The sequence below is a fragment of the Trachypithecus francoisi genome, unplaced genomic scaffold (assembly GCF_009764315.1).
Source record: "Trachypithecus francoisi isolate TF-2019V2 unplaced genomic scaffold, Tfra_2.0 Lachesis_group13, whole genome shotgun sequence".
Lineage (NCBI taxonomy): Eukaryota > Metazoa > Chordata > Mammalia > Primates > Cercopithecidae > Trachypithecus > Trachypithecus francoisi.
Genome location: NW_022681458.1, coordinates 113762699 through 113782622, shown reverse-complemented (window position 1 = coordinate 113782622; position 19924 = coordinate 113762699). Strand labels below are relative to the sequence as shown.

The following is a 19924-nucleotide window of genomic DNA, read 5'->3' as shown; positions in this document are numbered from 1 at the left end:
GTTAGAATCATAAATTCCTTTCTCATCACAACTGTAGTAACCCCCAAATTGGGATCTGTTTTTATTTTTATACAGTAAGTTAGAGTCACAAATTTCTTTCCAGTCACAGCTGTAGTTACCCCTAAATTGGGATCTGATGTCTTTTTAATTTCCTTTGGCTCTAAATATTTTCTAATTATTTATTTTTTATTGATCAATGTGTTATTTAGAAGTGCAAGTTTGATGACAGAACATTCTCACTTCTTTTTTTCTTGAAACTTTCTTTTTGTCTTCATTTTTAAGTGAGAAATATCTTCTAGGTTTGTTTTTCTATTAAGGATTTTTGTTTAGTTTAGTTTGGTTTTCCGTAAGCATTTGCAGTATTTTGTTCTATTGTCTTTCGGTTTACTTTTTTTCTGATGAGATATCTGTAGTCATTTGTTTTTACTATGTGTATTATATGTGGACGTAATGTGTCTTTTACTTTTTGATGATTTAAAATTTTTTTCTTTATCATTGATTTGTATAATTTGCTCATGATGTGCGCTAGTGTGGTTTTATTGACATTTATCTTGTTTTCGTTATGTTGAACTTTTTGGAACTTTTTCATCAGATTTAGAAAATTATTGGCCATTATTGCATCAAATATTTTTTGCAAGTCTCCTTGCCCCATTCTGACTCTAATTACAAATATGTTAGATGTAGATATTGGCCTATGGTTAATTCATGTTCTTCCTTTGTCTATCTTTTTCTTTTTGTGTCAAGAAATTTTCTACGGATATTGTTTCAAGTACACTGATCTTTTCTTCTGCAGCCTCTAATCTGTTTTTAGTATTTTCCAGTGAAGTTTATATTTCAAATATTTTATTTTAAATTCACAAAGTTATTTGTAAAAATATATTCTCTCTGTTTTCTATTTACATTCATTCTTTTCTTGATGGCTTTATGTATTTGTAACAGCTAATTTACTGTATTTGTCAGTGATTTCCATCATCTCTGTCATTTCTGAGTCTGTTTCTATTCACTAATCTTTCTCCTATTTATGAGTCATATTTTCTACTTTCTTCACAAAGCTAGTAATTTTTTATCAGATACTGACTATTGCGGCATTTACATTTTGAAAGCCTGGGTTTTGTTGTAATCTTTTAACAATTGTTGGACTTTGTTCTGGCATATGTTGCAGGCAGGTTGACTGTTTCAAGACTTTTAAATAAATCTTTTTAGTGTGTATTTAAATGACCTTTGCTCTATGGTTAGTTTAGCACTACAAAAGACAGGACACTTCTAGGATCTCTTCTAAATGTTCCACTACTCTGCTGATTATAACGTGAGCACATCCCACCACTCTGTGAGCTCTGGCATTGCCCACACTCATGAAGCATCTTCCTATGCATACTCAGTTAGGTATTTTCAGCAGCTGATTCAGGGTGATCGCTCTTCCGATTCAGGGTGATCCCTCTTCCAGCCCTATGCAGATGTCTTTCTCCATGCGGCTTCTTCATTTCCAGTTCCATCATTCCATAAGCCTCAATTCCATAAAATTTCATACCATTCCTCACCATTCCACAAGCCTCAATCTGCCTGAATATCATTTTCTGTCTCTTCAACTCAGGAATATCATTGTATTATGATTAGTTTATTCTTTATTGCATTGGAGTTCAGAAATTGCTGTTAACAAGAAAGCCAGAGAAATTACAACACTAATTTTGCTTGTTTCCTTCTTTCAGGGATCTGAGACCCATGTTGGCTATTGTCAAACGTCTAGAAACAGTTGATCTGTATATTTTGTCCAGCTTTCTTTATTATTATTACTATTAATTAAGGGAAACCAGGGGATTGGGTCTATTTCCAGTTACTCCATGGCCAGAATTTAAAAAAAAAATTAAAATCTCAAAGGTTTATCATTGAACCAATATGACTGAATCCAAACTACTTAGAAAAAAATAAGAGTTATAATCCAGTTCCAGTCTGTCCCTCTGGCTCTCATATATTTTTGCTTTTTTAGTAAATGTTTTGTTCCAGCCATGATGAACAATGTTTATCTTGCAAATGTGAACATTTTTATTTGTTCTTATGTTTGTATATACACATTTATTTTTCTGAAAATGTCTTCTCATTGACTTCCTCTTGCCCTGAACTGTGTGCACTTTTACCAGAGAAATAATCACAGACTATTCTAACCATGTAATTTTATGTGTCTCCCATTGGACTATGCTGTGTATGTGTAATCTCAGGCACATCAAACTACCTCTTTTGTAGGTAAATATCTCCCCCTATAACATATATCTGGAAGACTAGATGTTCTAAGAGGTTTTTTACGTGTTTAAAATGTAAAGAAACTCTGATTATTTAAACATTAGTATATTTTCAAAGAAGCTATCCTAAGCATTTAATTTTAAATACTTAAAAAAATGGTGAATATTCACTCAGAGAAACTAGAAAAACAAGAGCAAACCAATTCCAAATCCAAAGCTACAGGAGAAAAAAAAGTCAGAGCTGAACTGAATGAAATGAACATGTCAAAAAGCATACAAAAGATAAACAAAATCAAAAGTTGGTTCTTCAAAAGTATAAATACAATTAATAGACTGCTAGACAGCCTAATAAAAAAAGAGAGAAAATTCAAATAGGCACAATCAGAAATGACAAATGGGACATTACCACTGACCCCATGGAAATACAAAAAACCTTCAGAGACTATTATGAGTGCTTCTATGCCCACAGACTAAAAAACCTACAAGAAGTTGATAAATTCCTGGACATACATACCCTCTCAAGAATGGACCAGGGAGAAATTGGAACCCTGAACAGACCAATAATGAGTTATGAAATTAAATCAGTAATAAAAAGCCTACCAACTAGAAAAAGGCTGGAACCAGATGGATTCATACTCAAATTCTATGACATGTATAAAGAAGAGCTGCGACTAATCCTACTGAAGCTAATCCCAAAAATCAAGGAGAAGGGATTCCTCCCCAACTCATTCTTTTGGTATGATTTCTGATTCCAACTCAATCATTTAGTATGATTCCAATACCAAACCCCGGCAGAAACACAGTGAAAAAAGAAAACTTCAGGAACACAGTGGCTGGGCCTGAAGGTCAAGGGTGAAGATTCCCTTCAGCCAAAGGTCACAGCCAACCTGTGGTGACTCCACAGGAACAGGGCTGGCAGAATAAATAATTCAGAGCAGTTTTCTCCCTCTTTCCAGTTGCCTGCAAGACTTCCTTTGGTTGAATCCAGTTGGAAGTCATGGGGCAACAGAACCTAAGTCATCTATAGAAAGTACTTCTAGGCCAGAGAACATTGAAGAGAATTGAGAGTTAAAAGTGGTTCTGGAAAAACAAATGGAAGATGCTCAGGGCACTGAGTAATATTCCATTAAGACTGATTTACATTACCCATTATTTGTTATTTATAATGTCTATTTCTATTTTCAATAGCTTTGTCATAATATTCTCCATTTAGAATTATTTTCTCAGTATAAACTACAAAAATGAAAAAGATATAAAAGAATTAAGTTTTTGCTAGGCATGGTGGCTCACGGCTATACTCTCAGCACTTTGGGAGGCTGAGGCTGGCAGATCACCTGAGGTTGTGAGTTTGAGACCAGCCTGACCAACATAGAGAAATCCCGTCTCTACTAAAAATACAAAATTAGTCAGGCGTGGTGGCACATGCCTGCAATCCCAGCTACTCAGGGGGCTGAGGCAGGAAAATTGCTTGAACCTGGAAGGCAGAGGTTGCAGTGAGCTGAGATTGCACCACTGCTCTCCAGCCTGGGCAATAAGAGCAAAACTCTGTCTCAAAAAAAATAAAAAATAAAAAATAAAAAAAATAAAAAAATAACAAAAGAAGAAAAAAGAATTAAGTCTTGACTATTATTTTTAATATGTTATAGTTAACACTTCTACCACATTCTATCTTTATTAGTAACACAAATGTTTAACGTTATTAATTTGTTAGGAAAAATTACATGGCAGTAGTTTCTTCTGCATTTCTTTGATAACTAGTGGGTTTAAAGATTTTCCATGCTTGTTAAATATGTTCCTTTTTCTTTTTTTAAATTTTCTCCCCATGCATTATCCTACTTCATGTGGCCCCAAAATGAGTTATGACTTATTTTTGGTATATTTGCTTTAATTAACCCAAAGATTTACTTGCCATTGATTATAAATTTTATCTCCCTAAGTAATTATCCTTTGAAAAGAAAATTAAGCACTTGACCATTATTTGTAGCCTTTTTTTGTTTTTGTTGACCTTGAGACAATCATGATTGGCTTCTGAACAGGAAAATAACGTGGTTTCCCTTAGACAGAAATGTTATGTAATTTGAAGCAGAAGTTATTAGAAAAGACATTGCCTTGTAACAATAGGATAAAATTAAATTAAAATCAGGCTGGAAAAAATTTTTAATCATCCTTTGTTAAAGGCAGAATATACAGTGTAACACAAATAGTTATTGATTAAGTGTGTCCTATATGTCATGAATATTACTCATTTTCACTGCAAACACATTTGTTTATTTGCCTTGGAGGACACTGATTGTATGAGATGCTAACACACCATCTTGGATCCCACAAAAAGCATGTGATACTTATTTTATACACCGATTGTTCTGTCTATGAGATTCAGCCTTCTTTCCATTTTATCAACCATACTGTCTATGATCATTATTGTTGCTGTTAGAGTTAATATTGAATAGATTTGAGTTGCTTAACATAACCTCTTTAAGATTTACACTGAAAATGGAAATAATGAAATAAATAGAAACTAAAATGTGTGCTAAACCATCTTCCAGCCACACAAAAACCCAACACAAATTTAGAAATTTCTTGTTGTCTAGTGCTTGCACTAAGTGGCCATATGACATTGTTTGAAGAATATAATTGGTCTTGATCTGTTTTCTCAAAATGATATTTGTCATTCAAACTTATACTTTTTTACCTGTATATCTTCTAAGTTAAGGCACCTAATTGACTCCTACTTAAATAAGAACATGCAGTGCAAGAGGCAAAAGCACAATAGAAAAAGTAGCTGTTATATTGTAGTGAATTACAAACCCTATTCTCGAGTCAGACTGTCTCATTTGATTCATGGTTCTGCCATTTATTAGTACGACTCTGGCCAAGTTATTAATCCTTAACCTCTTTGAGACTAATTTTTCTCACCTGTAAAAAGGGGTAATCAAATTACCTATCTCAGAGGTGTTCTGAAGTTTAAATGAGTCAATAAATATGAGCCATTATCAGATTATAGTAGCTTATGTGAAATAATAACAGGATAGAAGCACTGATTAAATAAAACTTAAAAAATGAAAGAAGGATACAAACATGGAAGAAAGGAAAGAGAAAGGAAGAAAGGATGAAGTCTGGTTATTCATTTTTAAGATAAGCCCAACCATGCATTTATTTATCTACTTTACTGTAAGTTCTTGAACACGAGACCCTTTCAATGGACCCTCAGACTCTGTCACATTACTTGACAAAAGTAGGTGATCACTTAACAAATATACAAATGAATAAATGCATAAATGAAAAAGTGCATATATAAAACTAGAAGAACCTGGATATCTGGAACAAACAGGATAGAAAATATATAAAATATTTTTCATAATTTTCCAAAATGTCTTCAAAAGATTATTCTGGAGGAACAACTTAGGTGAGGCCCAGGCAAGAATGAACCAGAACATTACGAGGCCAGTAAGCTAAAATGTACCTGTTTCATCAATAACTCTATTTGATTTAGGTAGTAAATATCCTATTTTGGGCATATAAGATTCACCGCCCGCCTGTAACATGGCTCACATCACTTGCTTTACTGCCTTTCTTACATACATAAGGAAGGTCAAGTTGATGGTATACACACAGCTTTCCTCATGCTGGGGATTTTTTGAGGAAGGATTTATAGAGTATATGACTCAGAATAGATAATACAATGTCTAAGACTATGCCAACCGTAACTATTCTTAATTGTCTTCTTGTGTACTCACTTGCTGGGTTGTCTGTACTATGTAGGCTGACCACTGGGACCCTTGGACCTGGAATTTAAAAATAGGTTCATAAATATTTTTAAAGACGTCTAAGTAATAATCATTAGAAAGTTTACATCATAGTTTTTTTTTTTCCCCAAAATGGAAGCAGTTCGTGGTTAAAACATAACAAAACAGAAACCAGATAACTAGTTTTCATTCCTATTTATAAGCATTATATTCAAAAGGGTAAGAATATATAAGAAAGAAACTATTTGCAGAGATTGTGTTAAGATTCTCTCTTCCCCCACATGATCTATATTTCTATGTTTTTAGCCAATTCTACATGCTTTCTCTTTATCTCTAGTCTTTTATAGACTAGCCACTGATGTTCAGAAAGCTAATCCGCGACCCTTTCACCCCCATCCACCGATTCAAGATCAAATTCTATTTGCCACTCAGACAAAAAAGAAAGAATGTATGCATATTTGAAATAGTTCATCCACAAGAAAAGTTTAAAAATTGGGTAGTAATTTTACATTAATTTAAAAATATGTTAACCATAATCTCCATAAGTATCCAAATACTTAAAATATACTAGCTAATTTGTTACTGTAAAAAGTTATCCTGAAACTTCACTTCTCTAAGGAATCCCATCTAAAACTAATGTTTTTTGTTTTTTTTTCCTGATGTCGTTAAACAAGAACTTCTTTTTTGATTACTTCATTTCATATATCAACATAAAAACAATGTTAAAAAGTAAGTCTTGGTATATATCTCATTGTGTCTTAAAAAAGGACAACTGAATGTATCAGCTGCAGTAGTAGCACTCAACTCCTCATATTATAAGAGGACACATGAGTTCCATTTAATTTCTGGAAAATACAGTATCATATTAAAAGGAAAATGATTTCTATGAATATATTGCAGAAATACTGTATAAACATGTAAGACTATGCATATTGTTACAAGATAGAAAGGGTGATAATGGTGAATATAATTGCTCAGAATTGAAGAACACTGAAGCAGGGGAATTCAATTTCCATAGGTCCTGAATTTCCATAGATCCTAAATCTCTTAACAACCAAGGCATTGTTTTAACAAGAAGACTAGACTATTACTTTTCCTAAAGACTAGGTAAATTAGTTTATGATTGTGGCATGGCTTTGCTGATATAAATATATTTATTCACCTTTTAGAGTTGCTCATGTTCAAATAGCACTTATTAATTATGTGTGCATGTTTATTGACTTAGTCTCAGTTTTTATTTCTATATGAAATATGTAAAAAATTGTATCTCAGTAAATGCATATATAATGTATATTCTATTAACAAAAATTTACAAATTAAGATTATGAAATCATCTAGAGTAATAATTGCTGATACCAACAGATATTGATCAAATACAATGAATAAAATATATTAAATCAGAATTCATGTATTATCTTACCCTCACAGAATAATAAGAAATGTTGATTCATGGGACTAAAACTGGCATCAAAATATGTACATTGTTCTTTCATGAAATTACATGAAATGCATTGGCGATTCAATAATCCTTCAGTAGAAGCACTGGAGAAAGAAAAAGGAAGTTATTATAGAAATGCTACTATTCTAGGCACTTGAATGTGTGGTGCTCATATTTAAATATAATATAAACAGGGGAGTTACATCGGTACTTGCATAGAGGTTCATTGTAAACTATGAATCACCATATACATAAAAAGTCAACTTCCATTAGTAATGTTAAAACATACATATTTTTCTTAATCTATTAAAATTAAAAGTATGCATTCTTTTACTTATGTAATATGTATGTTTGTATGTATGGCTATAAACAAAGAACTGATTTCAAAGGAACTCAAAATAACTTACTTTTTTTTGCATTTTAAATAGATATTTCTGTGTAAAGTCTTAAAGGGAATTTCCCACAGATATTATTCAATATTTAATATATACTCATTGAAAGAAGGAATACACATTTCCACAAGTCAAACAAAACATCAAGCTCATGATTTTCTAAATTAAACATTCTAAACATTAGAATTTGGTATCAGTACCAAATTTTCCCCATCATTTACTTGCAGAAAAATTACTGATTTTAAACAAAGTTGTATTTGTATTATAGCATATATAACACTAACAACAATACACACTTTGACATAATGAGGTGGTAAAAAGAAAAGTCATCACTATCTTTATTTTACAATAATGGTGCTTAAGGTTATAGGAGTTGAAAAATTAATACAAGATTAAATTTTATTTATCAAATTGTTTATTTAATAAATAAGTCTGAATGCAAAGTTTGGTAGGTCATTGGATGAAAACACTGTTGAGAATATCTTTAAAAAACTGGCTCAGACAAAAGGTCTCGATTTCATTTTGGAATGAAACACGATTTTTGGCTACATATTTACAAATGAATAATATTCACGTTGGTTTTGATGTGCAATACGCTGTAGGTATGGGGATTGGAATAGGGGTGTTAAGGCAGATACAAGAAACGGTTCACAAAATCACAATTCCATATTTGAAACACTGTGTGATGATTATAATCCAAAATTGTCTTATAATAGTCAAAACAATTAGCATATACTAAGCAAAAATCATATTAGTTTCACTCATAATAACTTATAAAATATTCGTAGTCAATATTTTTTATTTTATAAAATTTAGGTTAAACCTGTATAACATAAAATTTGCCATTTTAAGCATTTCTAAGTGCACAATTCAGTTTCATTAATTACATTCACAATATTGTACAATTTTCACCACAGAAAAGCTTAGAAATTACCCCAGTTGAACACAGCTATTCAGTGACACACTAAGATTTAAAACCTTTTTCTCTCTACTCTTCCGTAAAGCTTTTAGATCCAAGTTCCCTGGAGATTTATGTGGTATTTTCTCATTATTTAGATTATGAGATTGCTGAAATAGAGAGATGCAAATTTTGAGACAAAGAAAATAACAATGACTATGGTAGCAGTCCTACTCCTGCAGGGGTGCCTAGTGCCATATATTAAGTCAACCAATGATCATTTTTATGGCCTGGGCAAGACATTGATTGCATTTTCTGGGTCAAACACTAACATTATCTTACAGTCAAGCCAACTGGCATTTGATGAGCTATTTAAGGGAAAATTTATTGGTACTACATTTTCTTTATTTCACAAAGAAAGACTGTGTTATAAAGACTGTGTTCTTTATAACACAGTCGACTACACTAGTACATGTCAGAGATATATTGACTGTTCTGCCTCAGTCACTAGAGAGATAAGACAAGCACACAAATCTAAGAAGCCATTATGATTCAAATCACATTTTAGACTAATAATGGGAAGAAAGATTGAGGCAGTTCCATTTGCTAAACTTGACCAAGTCTAATCTGATGCTGTCATTTTTCTTTGAGTTTTAAAAAATAGGAGTTTTAAAAGATATAAAGTATTTCCACCTCTCTAAGTTATAGTTTATGGCTACCGATATAAATCATAACATATGTTTCAAGAAAGATAAGCTTCAGGTCACCAAAAGAAAAAGTGACCAGTACTTTGATCAAGATCCCTAATCCAAAACTCAAATCACTATCTCTATATAAATAGCTTTGCTTCCTAGAAGTCAGAATTAAGAACATGGGTTCCAGAAGGTCCAAGAGAATAAACTAAGAATATAAAAATGATATACTAAGAAAGGCAATTAAAAGGACAAGGTTGCTTCTGATGAAAGCTAACTGTGTACAAATAAGAGTGTGGGGGGTGATGTAGAGGAAGTCGGGGGACTTTAAACATGCATTTTTACTCTCAAAGGAAAGTCCATGCTACTCGGTAAGAATTAGCGGTGACACTTCTTCAAACATGATGAATTTCCCCTGAGAATATGTCACGGCAGTTTTGACACTTTAAAAATGGATCTGTGAAATGGAAATTAGAACATATATATAAAGTCTAGAATTAGCAGGCTGCTTGCCAGTCAAAAATAAAAGCCATTCTTGTGAGATCCTGGTGAAAGCTTCCTGAGTGAGGAGACATTTTAATACTAAATAGGTGTGAGCTTAAGCCTCTTTCTGAGTATAGTTTTGCATTTGGGAACACTGAACAGACGTAATTATTTTCCCATATATTGCTTTATTTTAGCAAGCAATGAACGTTCCTTATTTAAATAAGGATGACTCCTCCTGAAACAATCTCACTGGGTTTTATGAACGACAAGACAAAGAGGGAAAGCTTCCTGCTTGATACAGTAGACTAACTGTTCACAACAACATCATACTCTACAAGAATAAATTTCACCTGTGCCACATGAATGTACTGAAAATTTAAAAGGAGACTTAGCAGGAGCTGAAGGCACAAGGGAAAATATGCAAATGTCTCTGATGTGGAGAGTTGAGAGAAACAAGCCACAAAAGAAAGATGCTAAGAAACCGCAAAAGCAGGTGAAGAAAAGAATAAGGAGAGAGCAGAGCAGGAAGGGAGAAAGCAGGCTGCATTGTCTCCAGTCCTGCCAAGGGAGAGACTGGTGCAAGAGTGTGAAGCTTTGTCATGCAAAGTTGGCTCTCCCTAGCCATGCTGAAAAAGACATTTTGAATTTTTCCTTCCCTTCCTTATGCTACACAGATAGCCATTGAGAAGCTAGTCTGTGTAAGGAGATCCTTGCATACTGCTTACCTGTACAGCTGCCTTCCTCTGGGAGACGATTCAGTGCTCAGAAAGTAACTGTCCAGGAAAGAAAACAACACAAGCATTAGACACAGATCTATTTTTCGTGATCTGTGAATTTTGTCACATTGTCACATTGAATCTTGAATTCACATTGAATCTTCACCTGAATTTTCACATTAAATCTTCACTTAAATTTTTAAAACTGTCAAAATACAAACAGGAGTTGTTTTGCTATTCAAACACAGGGCTTTGATCAATCTAGGAAACATAATTTTTCCCCTGATAAAATCGTCCTTTTTCATAATCTCTCCCAGTCACTGTGTGTGTGTGCGTGCACGCACACACGCGTACATGCCTCTGTGTAAGATGCCTCTGTGTGAAGTGTGGAAGAGATCTTTAAAGAAAGGTTATTCTTTCCATGGCTGGCTTGTTTTGAGTAGGACTATGGTAAGCAAAACATAATTCTAGTAGAAAAGATGGCATTTGACAACCCTGACTTACAGCCTGATTAGAGAACTGAAAACACTCACATTTTTTGAGTAGTTTCATCGTATGCCAAGATCTTTATCACTTCCCAGTTTCCTGATGTCAGATGCCGCACGGTAATTTGCTCACTTTTACTCTGCAAAGAAATAGAAAATATTGATTTTTCCTTTTATTTAAACAGCATCGCTCTGCTAAACACGAATGTACCAACTGCTCGTGACACTTTGAATTCTTTAATTCTCAGTTAACGTTCAGTTTTCTGTTCCTTAGCTCAAGAATCAACGCGCGTTCCTGTGAACACAGACCAAGGCAGGTAGCTTAGTGCTTTTATTTGAACTACAGGAAAGTCATTCAGAAAACTCCTCCAGGTGAGGGTGAATCAAGTATACCATGTTGATTGCAGCATTTGATATCAAGGTAGGACTTTAATCATTCTCATCTAGATGACTGGCAGCTCTACAGTTAGTTTTTTTTAAAAAAAATTTTAAAACAAAATTTACTCCAATAAAAACTCAGGTTTGTATTCATTTTACCTTTGCAGTATGAGCATTGTTATAAGATTTGCCATTTAATGCAATAATTTTTTTTCTAAGATGAATTCACGTTGATGAAGGTAATTAGTTAAATCAATGCTTCCAAATGTTTATAGGACTAACATTTTAATATGTAGAAAACAGGTAGTAGTATTGTCTAAAAAATATATATTGCTTGACTCAAAAAGTATTCTTAGAAATACTATAATTCTATAAATTACCTTAGGCAGTATGGCCATTTTCACAATATTGATTCTTCCTATCCATGAGCATGGTATGTTCTTCCATTTATTTGTGCCCTCGTTTATTTCACTGAGCAGTGGTTTGTAGTTCTCCTTGAAGAGGTCCTTCACATCCCTTGAAAGTTGGATTCCTAGGTATTTTATTCTCTTTGAAGCTATTGTGAATGGGAGTTCATTCACGATTTGGCTCTCTGTTTGTCTGTTACTTGTGATTTTTGCACATTGATTTTGTATCCTGAGACTTTGCTGAAGTTGCTTATCAGCTTGAGGAGATTTTGGGCTGAGACAATGGGGTTTTCTAAATATACAATCATGTCATCTGCAAACAGGGACAATAGCTACCAATGACTTTCTTCACAGAATTGGAAAAAACTGCTTTAAAGTTCGTATGGAACCAAAAAAGAGCCTGCATTGCAAAGACAATCCTAAGTCAAAAGAACAAAGCTGGAGGCATCACACCACCTGACTTCAAACTATACTACAAGGCCACAGTAACCAAAACAGCATGGTACTGGTACCAAAACAGAGATATAGACCAATGGAACAGAACAGAGCCCTCAGAAATAATACCACACATCTACAGCCATCTGATCTTTGACAAACCTGACAAAAACAAGAAATGGGGAAAGGATTCCCTATTTAATAAATGGTGCTGGGAAAATTGGCTAGCCATAAGTAGAAAGCTGAAACTAGATCCTTTCCTTACTTCTTATACAAAAATTAATTCAAGATGGATTAGAGACTTAAATGTTAGACCTAATACCATAAAAACCCTAGAAGAAAACCTAGGTAATGCCATTCAGGACATAGGCATGGGCAAAGACTTCATGTCTAAAACACCAAAAGCAACAGCAACAAAAGCCAAAATTGACAAATGGGATCTAATTAAACTAAAGAGCTTCTGCACAGCAAAAGAAACTACCATCAGAGTGAACAGGCAACCTACAGAATGGGAGAACATTTATGCAATCTACTCATCTGACAAAGGGCTAATATCCAGAACCTACAAAGAACTCAATCAAATTTACAAGAAAAAATGAGACAACCCCATCAACAAGTGGGCAAAGTATATGAACAGACATTTCTCAAAAGAAGACATTCATACAGCCAACAGACACATGAAAAAATGCTCATCACCACAGGCCATCAGAGAAATGCAAATCAAAACCACAATGAGATACCATCTCACACCAGTTAGAAGGGCAATCATTCAAAAGGCAGGAAACAACAGGTGCTGGAGAGGATGTGGAGAAATAGGAACACTTTTACACTGTTGGTGGGATTGTAAACTAGTTCAACCATTATGGAAAACAGTATGGCAATTCCTCAAGGATCTAGAACTAGAAATACCATATGACCCAGCCATCCCATTACTGGGGATATACCCAAAGGATTATAAATCATGCTGCTCTAAAGACACATGCACACGTATGTTTATTGTGGCACTATTCACAATAGCAAAGACTTGGAATCAACCCAAATGTCCATCTGTGACAGACTGGATTAAGAAAATGTGGCACATATACACCATGGAATACTACGCAGTCATAAAAAAGGATGAGTTTGAGTCCTTTTTAGGGACATGGATGCAGCTGGAAACCATCATTCTCAGCAAACTATTGCAAGAACAGAAAACCAAACACCACATGTTCTCACTCATAGGTGGGAATTGAACAATGAGATCACTTGGACAAGGGAAGGGGAACATCACACACCGGGGCCTATTGTGGGGAGGGGGGAGGAGGGAGGGATGGCATTGGGAGTTATACTTGATGTAAGTGACGAGTTGATGGGTGCTGACGAGTTGATGGGTGCAGCACACCAACATGGCACATGTATACATATGTAACAAACCTGCACGTTATGCACATGTACCCTAGAACAAAGTATAATTTAAAAAAAAAAAAAGAAATACTATCATTCTATTCCTTAATCATTTTACATAGATAGAGAACACTGATTAGAATGGATTATAAAGATTTGGAACTAACCCAAACGCCCATCAATGATAGACTGGAGAAAGAAAATGTGGCACATATGCACCATGGAATACTATACAGCTGTAAAAAAGGATGAGTTCATGTCCTTTGCAGGGACATGGATGAAGTTGGAAACCATCTTTCTCAGCAAACTAACACAAGAACAGAAAACCAAACACTGTATATTCTCACTCATAAGTGGGAGCTGAACAATGAGAACACATGGACATAGGGAGGGGAATATCACACACCAGGGCCTGTCAGGGGATGGGGGGCAAGGGGAGAGATAGCATTAGGAGAAATACCTAATGTAGATGATGGGTTGACGGGTGCAGGAAACCACCATAGCACGTGTATACCTATGTAACTAACCTGCACCTTCTGCACATGTATCCCAGAACTTAAAGTATAAACAAACAAACAAACCACAAAACTATTATCTCTGGTTTTGGATATACTCAAGTTACTTCATTCTGATTCCTTATCTCAGTGCTGATTTTAAAGGGACTGTTACTACTGTTCCATTATCAACTATGCTACATTAATGAACCTTTTGGCAAGTGTCTTTCTCACCTAAAAGAAGTTCCCTTTATTCCCAAATTTCTAAGGTTTTTGAATACTGATTTTTGTTGAACTTTGAATTTTTGAATACTGAATTTGTGGATTTTGTTGGATCCTATGTCTGCATCTATTAAGGTGATTATAATTTTCTCATGAAGATTTAAATGCAGTTAATTATCTTATATATTTTTGAAATTTTAAGCAAATTTTGCATTCCTTTGTGAAAAATGAGTTCATTTTTTAAACGCATTAAATAAGTCAACTTGTCAATAATTGGTTCAGTATTTTTAAACTCTCTTATACTGTCCTTTCTCATATTGTCTTAATTTGGTTTTGGTTACAAGATGATACCCATGTCATAAATTGTACTAAAGATATGCCATCTTTTTTCATTTTCAAAATAACATAAAATTGGAAGTGCATATTGTTAGAATATCTGGTTAAATTCAGTTTTAAAAACAACCTTTCCCTGATGTGAAACATTTTACATCACTGATTCCATTTTCTTAACATTATGGAGGATTTTGATTGTTTCTTAAATCTGATTTTTGATTTTTTTTCTGGATTACATCCATTTCTCCTAGATTTCAAGTTTATCAACGTAAAGTTATTCATAGTATTCTTTTAATGTTTTTAAAATTTGTCCGTTTCCATTATTTATACTTTGGAGCTGTCCAAGTTATTATTACCCTTGATAGCTATTATAGATTTAATTTCTTTTTCCAAAGAACTTATTTGTTTTATCACACCGCTTTATTTCATGTTTGCTTACTAGCTTAATAAGTGCTACTCTTTCATTTTTTTGTTTGTTTGTTTGTTTGAGATTTAGTTTCGCTCTTGTTGCCCAGGCTGGAGTGCAATGGCGCGATCTTGGCACACAGCCACCTCCGTCTCCCAGCTACCAGCCATTCTCCTGCCTCAGCCTCCCTAGTAGCTGGGATTACAGGCATGTACTGCCATGCCCGGCTAATTGTGTATTTTTAGTAGAGAAGAGGTTTCTCCATGTTTGTCAGGCTAGTCTCGAACTCCCGACCTCAGGTGATCTGCCCACCTCAGCCTCCTAAAGTGCTGGGATTATAGGCATGAGCCACTGCGCCCAGCCTACTCTTTCATTTCTAATTTGCTTTCTTTTACATTTGAATTTATTCTCTTCTTTTTCTAAATTCTGACATTGGATATATACATAATTTCATGTATGCATGTAACATTATTGCATATATTAAAAATTATTGTTTATATGTACCACGTATTTTGGTATATGTAGTATTTTCATTTAGTTCTAAGTATTTGCTGATTTCTTCTTGAAACTATGAATAGAAATTATATTTTGTTTCTAAATGTCTGACCTTTTAAATGTTATAATTTGTGCAATTCAATTGCATTGTCTTCAGAGAGTGTACTCTGTCAGCTGAGTAACACTTTCAATGCATTTTTGGTAAAAATAAATTCAGAATTAGGTTCATATGGGACAGTTTTATTATAACATCTATTTTCCCATACAACTGAAAGTGTAAACTAAAAAGGCATTCTATAGCTTACTACACATGTGTACTAACAGAATCTTCCTTTGAAAAATGTTCTTATTGGTGTGTATTTGCATTTCAATATCTGCCAAAGAAGTCTATCTTGTGTTCTTAGTGGAAGTTCTCTAGACATCTAACTGTTTTAGGTCAACAGCAAGCCTGTGACTTCTTTGTATCTCCTTCTTTGTATACTATCTGATGTACCACTGTGATTTACAAGTATTTGTTGACTAACGATGTAAGTGCAAAGACACTTACATTACATACATTGTGAGATATGAGACCTGCACAACCCAAAGGCTGGCACAGAGTCCTAAAGTCATACATTTTATTGCCAAGTTCCCACAGAAAAATAACTCAGTGGATAGCTCCTCTTTCTTACTCATTTCCAGGCTCTGCTTTGAATGAGCCAAGGACGGGATACTAAAATTTCAAGGTTTTAGTGCATCTTTGATGCCAATTTCAAGATAAAAAAAATCTCAAAACATTAAAAAAGTGAAGAAACTTTTCTCAATATTTGAAAACATCTAGAGAAACTTTTGGCCCACAGATTTCTAGGTTAATTATTTTCTGTTTTTCAAGATACTTTGGGGTGTGTGTGTGTGTGTGTGTGTGTGTGTTTTAAAGACAAATGAAATGTAACATTAAAATTGCCATGAGTAAAAACTCAATGCTTTGAAAAATGTTTGAACAGAATATAAAAAAATAAAACTATACACTATTTACTTCAATGATACTTTTAGTTCAAAATATTATACTTTCAAGTGTAGGACCAAAAGATCCCTTGTCAGAAGCCATAATAACAACCCTACAACCTTTTGATTTATTTTAAACAGTTGTAATTGCCTTGCTTGCTTTTTACCTATTAGGGCAAATGTGGTATGGGGAATAGGTTGAACCCCCATTTTGCATATAATAGCAAAGATTTACCTTCTAATAACCTATATAAGAATGTCACAGCAGGGGGCACATTAATTTTGATCTGGTTAATAATCTTAATACCAATCAGAATATGGTAGATGACTGAGCGACAGTTAAAAAATAAATATCAAGGGATTTGAGCAGGTTTCACAAAGGGATGTTTGTACTTCAGTTAGGTTTTCAAGCACCTTCAGCAGAAATACAATCACAGGAAATGTCACTTAACAAAGCAGGAAAGAACAGCAGTTTTTACTCTACGGTAACATTTGTTTCTTTCTGTGCATCCATAATCTCTGCAGTATTAACTTGATAGACTAGAAATCTGCATATAAATATAAAACTGTAGTGAACTTTTGATAAAGGCAATATGATAATGTATTTAAAATTGAACTAATATTTCATCTTTAATTTCAGACTAAAAAGCAGCAAACCTTGTGAGTTCACTCATTCTTAAAAAAGGGCTGGAAATTTGAAATAGAGTTTTTATTTGGAACATAAGACATCAGACAAGTGCCCTTGAATTCACAGAGATTTTATCCCGCTCAAGGAAGTTAAATATTAGTTTTATACTTCTATTTACAAATTAGAAACACATTCGGTATCAATACAAGTTTAACGGTGCATGTGCTTTTTACCTAATTACACATTATTCATTCAAGTTTGTTATATTAAATTTTAACTTTTATAGCTTCTAAATAAGGGAAATGTTGTAGTGCTTAAAAATAGCATGCTTTAATTTGCCATCTATTCATCACATGAGATGAGCTAATTGTTTTCAGACAATGTCCTAATCAGATACAGCAATGAAAGTTAATGCAAAAATTTTACTGGGTTGATTAGGTGATAAAATTGTGGATTGGGGGCATACTATTTTCCACAGTATTTGCAGTGAATAATGTACTTACAATTTTTCCAAGTGAAATCATAAGGTCTCATGGGTAAAACTTCGTGTTGCTGAATAGAGAAAGTGAATGGATTCACCAACATATAATTTTTCATTTAACACAATTTTAGAAGATGACAGGGCCGTTCCTTATGCCTATGAATCTGAACGACTGAACACAATGAAAACTCTGCTTACTCCATATTTGAGAGAAAAAGGTGCTATATCTTTGATAAAAAACTATCTCTTTGCTGCAGCCTGAATGGCAGGATGTAGAATGTTACAGTTCCTGAGATGAGAATTCAGAAGTTTGAGGTCAACATAACAACTATTTTTCAGGGAGTGAAGGGGCAAATATCTGAAGTGATCAAAAGTTTAATGGTCTGGGGTAAAAAGTTTTGTATCAGTGTATAACTCAGGAAGTACATAAACTGATATTAAAATGCATACTAAACACTCTATCCAGAAGAACAATTTCTTTAGCTATATAGATTTCAGAAAAGTCATAGTTTTCAAAAAAATTATCTTTAATAGAATATATGAAAGTGGAGAAAACACTCACAAATTTTGCTTTCATATATTCATACTGAAAGTGATCTGGAAATACATCTAGTAGGCCTCAGAAATCTTTTACTTTTGATCCAGCAATTCCACTTTTGTTAATCAATACTAAAGAAATAATCCACAATACAAATAAGCTTTATATACAGTGACATCTATCATTACAACAAATTGCCAGTAAATTAAACACAGAACAACAAATAATAGTTATTGATGCACATCCAGTCAACTCAATATTAATCTTCTAAAGAATTTTTTTTCAAAATTATTTAGCATTGTGGGAAAAGTATGCATTTAAAATTTAAATTTGACATATCAGGATGCAATACTGCAGTTTCTATAAAATTAAAATAATGTTTAAATGAAGACTGGAGGAAAACACATGCATTCTTTGCTCTTTTTATTTGTATCCTTTGGAATCACTTTAACAAGGACCGCTCTTGTAAATGAGAGAAAAAAAAAAAAAACCCTAAAATATATGTAATCACAATCATCACTCTCCATAATGAAAATAGCTTGAAAGCAATAATTTTCCAGGTTGGTCTCTAATTAATGATTTTTATGTACTTACTGATAATATGAGAGAGCAAATGTTTGCAAAAATTTAGTAATTTCATGTAGTAAGGTACTTCAAACAAATAAATATATTCTGAGTGAACCAGTAAACTCTCAAACATAGGTCAGCGCCAAGTACTGCAGAGGTGATCTGGCTGACTGTTGGTGGCCAAGGTCCCAGTTCTGTCATTTCTCACTTTTCAGGCATAACAATTTTAAGTAGAATTAGGTAACATGGCAAGTGAAGAAAAGGGGGTAAAAGTCATCAATGCTGGCATGCACTACTGTTTAGGCAGTAAATTACTGTACTATTTTTTGGAGAGCGAATTTGGCATTACACATCAAAACCTAAACACATACATATGGATATACTCCGCCTGTGTATCTTTTAACATCTAGAAATATAATTTTGTGGGAAGAATTATAAATAAAGTGTTTATAAGGGCTTTTAACTCTAAATCATTTCTAACATCAAAATACAGAAATAACTTTAATGATAAATAAACTTGTATCATTTAAATACAGTACAGGCCAGGCACGGCGGCTCATGCCTGTAATCCCAGCACTTTGGGAGGCTGAAGCAGGCAGATTACCTGATATCAGAAATTTGAGACCAGCCTGGACAACACCGTGAAACCCACCTCTACTATAAATACAAAAGTTAGCCAGGCATGATGGTGGGTGCCTGTAATCCCAGCTACTCGGGAGGCTAAGGCAGGAGAATCGCTTGAACTCGGGAGGCAGGGGTGCAGTGAGCTGAGATCATGTCACTGCATTCCAGCCTGGGTAATGAAGTGAGACTCTGTCTCAAAATAAATAAATAAATAAATAAATAAATAAATAAATAAGTGTAGTATGGTACATCTGCTTGATGTAATGCTGAGCAGCTATTAAAATCACATTTAAGAAAAATGTAAAATGTTAAATATTAGGAATACAATTAAATGTTTTAAGAAAATGCTCATTAGTTATTATTTTAATGTTATAAATGTATATTGTGCTATAATTGCAATCTTTAGGGGAAAATTATATATTTCTCATGTAAAAAAGAATTTAACATATACACAATAATGGA

General features: G+C 33.7%; 1 protein-coding gene across 1 annotated transcript in view; it reads right to left on the bottom strand.

Moving 5' to 3' along the window:
* DPP10 (dipeptidyl peptidase like 10) overlaps positions 1-19924 on the bottom strand; it is a 720618-nt gene that overhangs the window by 49777 nt on the left and 650917 nt on the right. The window contains exons 14-17 of the mRNA XM_033231721.1: positions 11136-11227; positions 10612-10659; positions 7401-7522; positions 5972-6019 (exon numbers count right to left, since the gene is read on the bottom strand). Of these exons, the coding sequence (XP_033087612.1) occupies positions 5972-6019; positions 7401-7522; positions 10612-10659; positions 11136-11227 (310 nt within the window). The remainder of the gene's footprint in view (positions 1-5971; positions 6020-7400; positions 7523-10611; positions 10660-11135; positions 11228-19924) is intronic.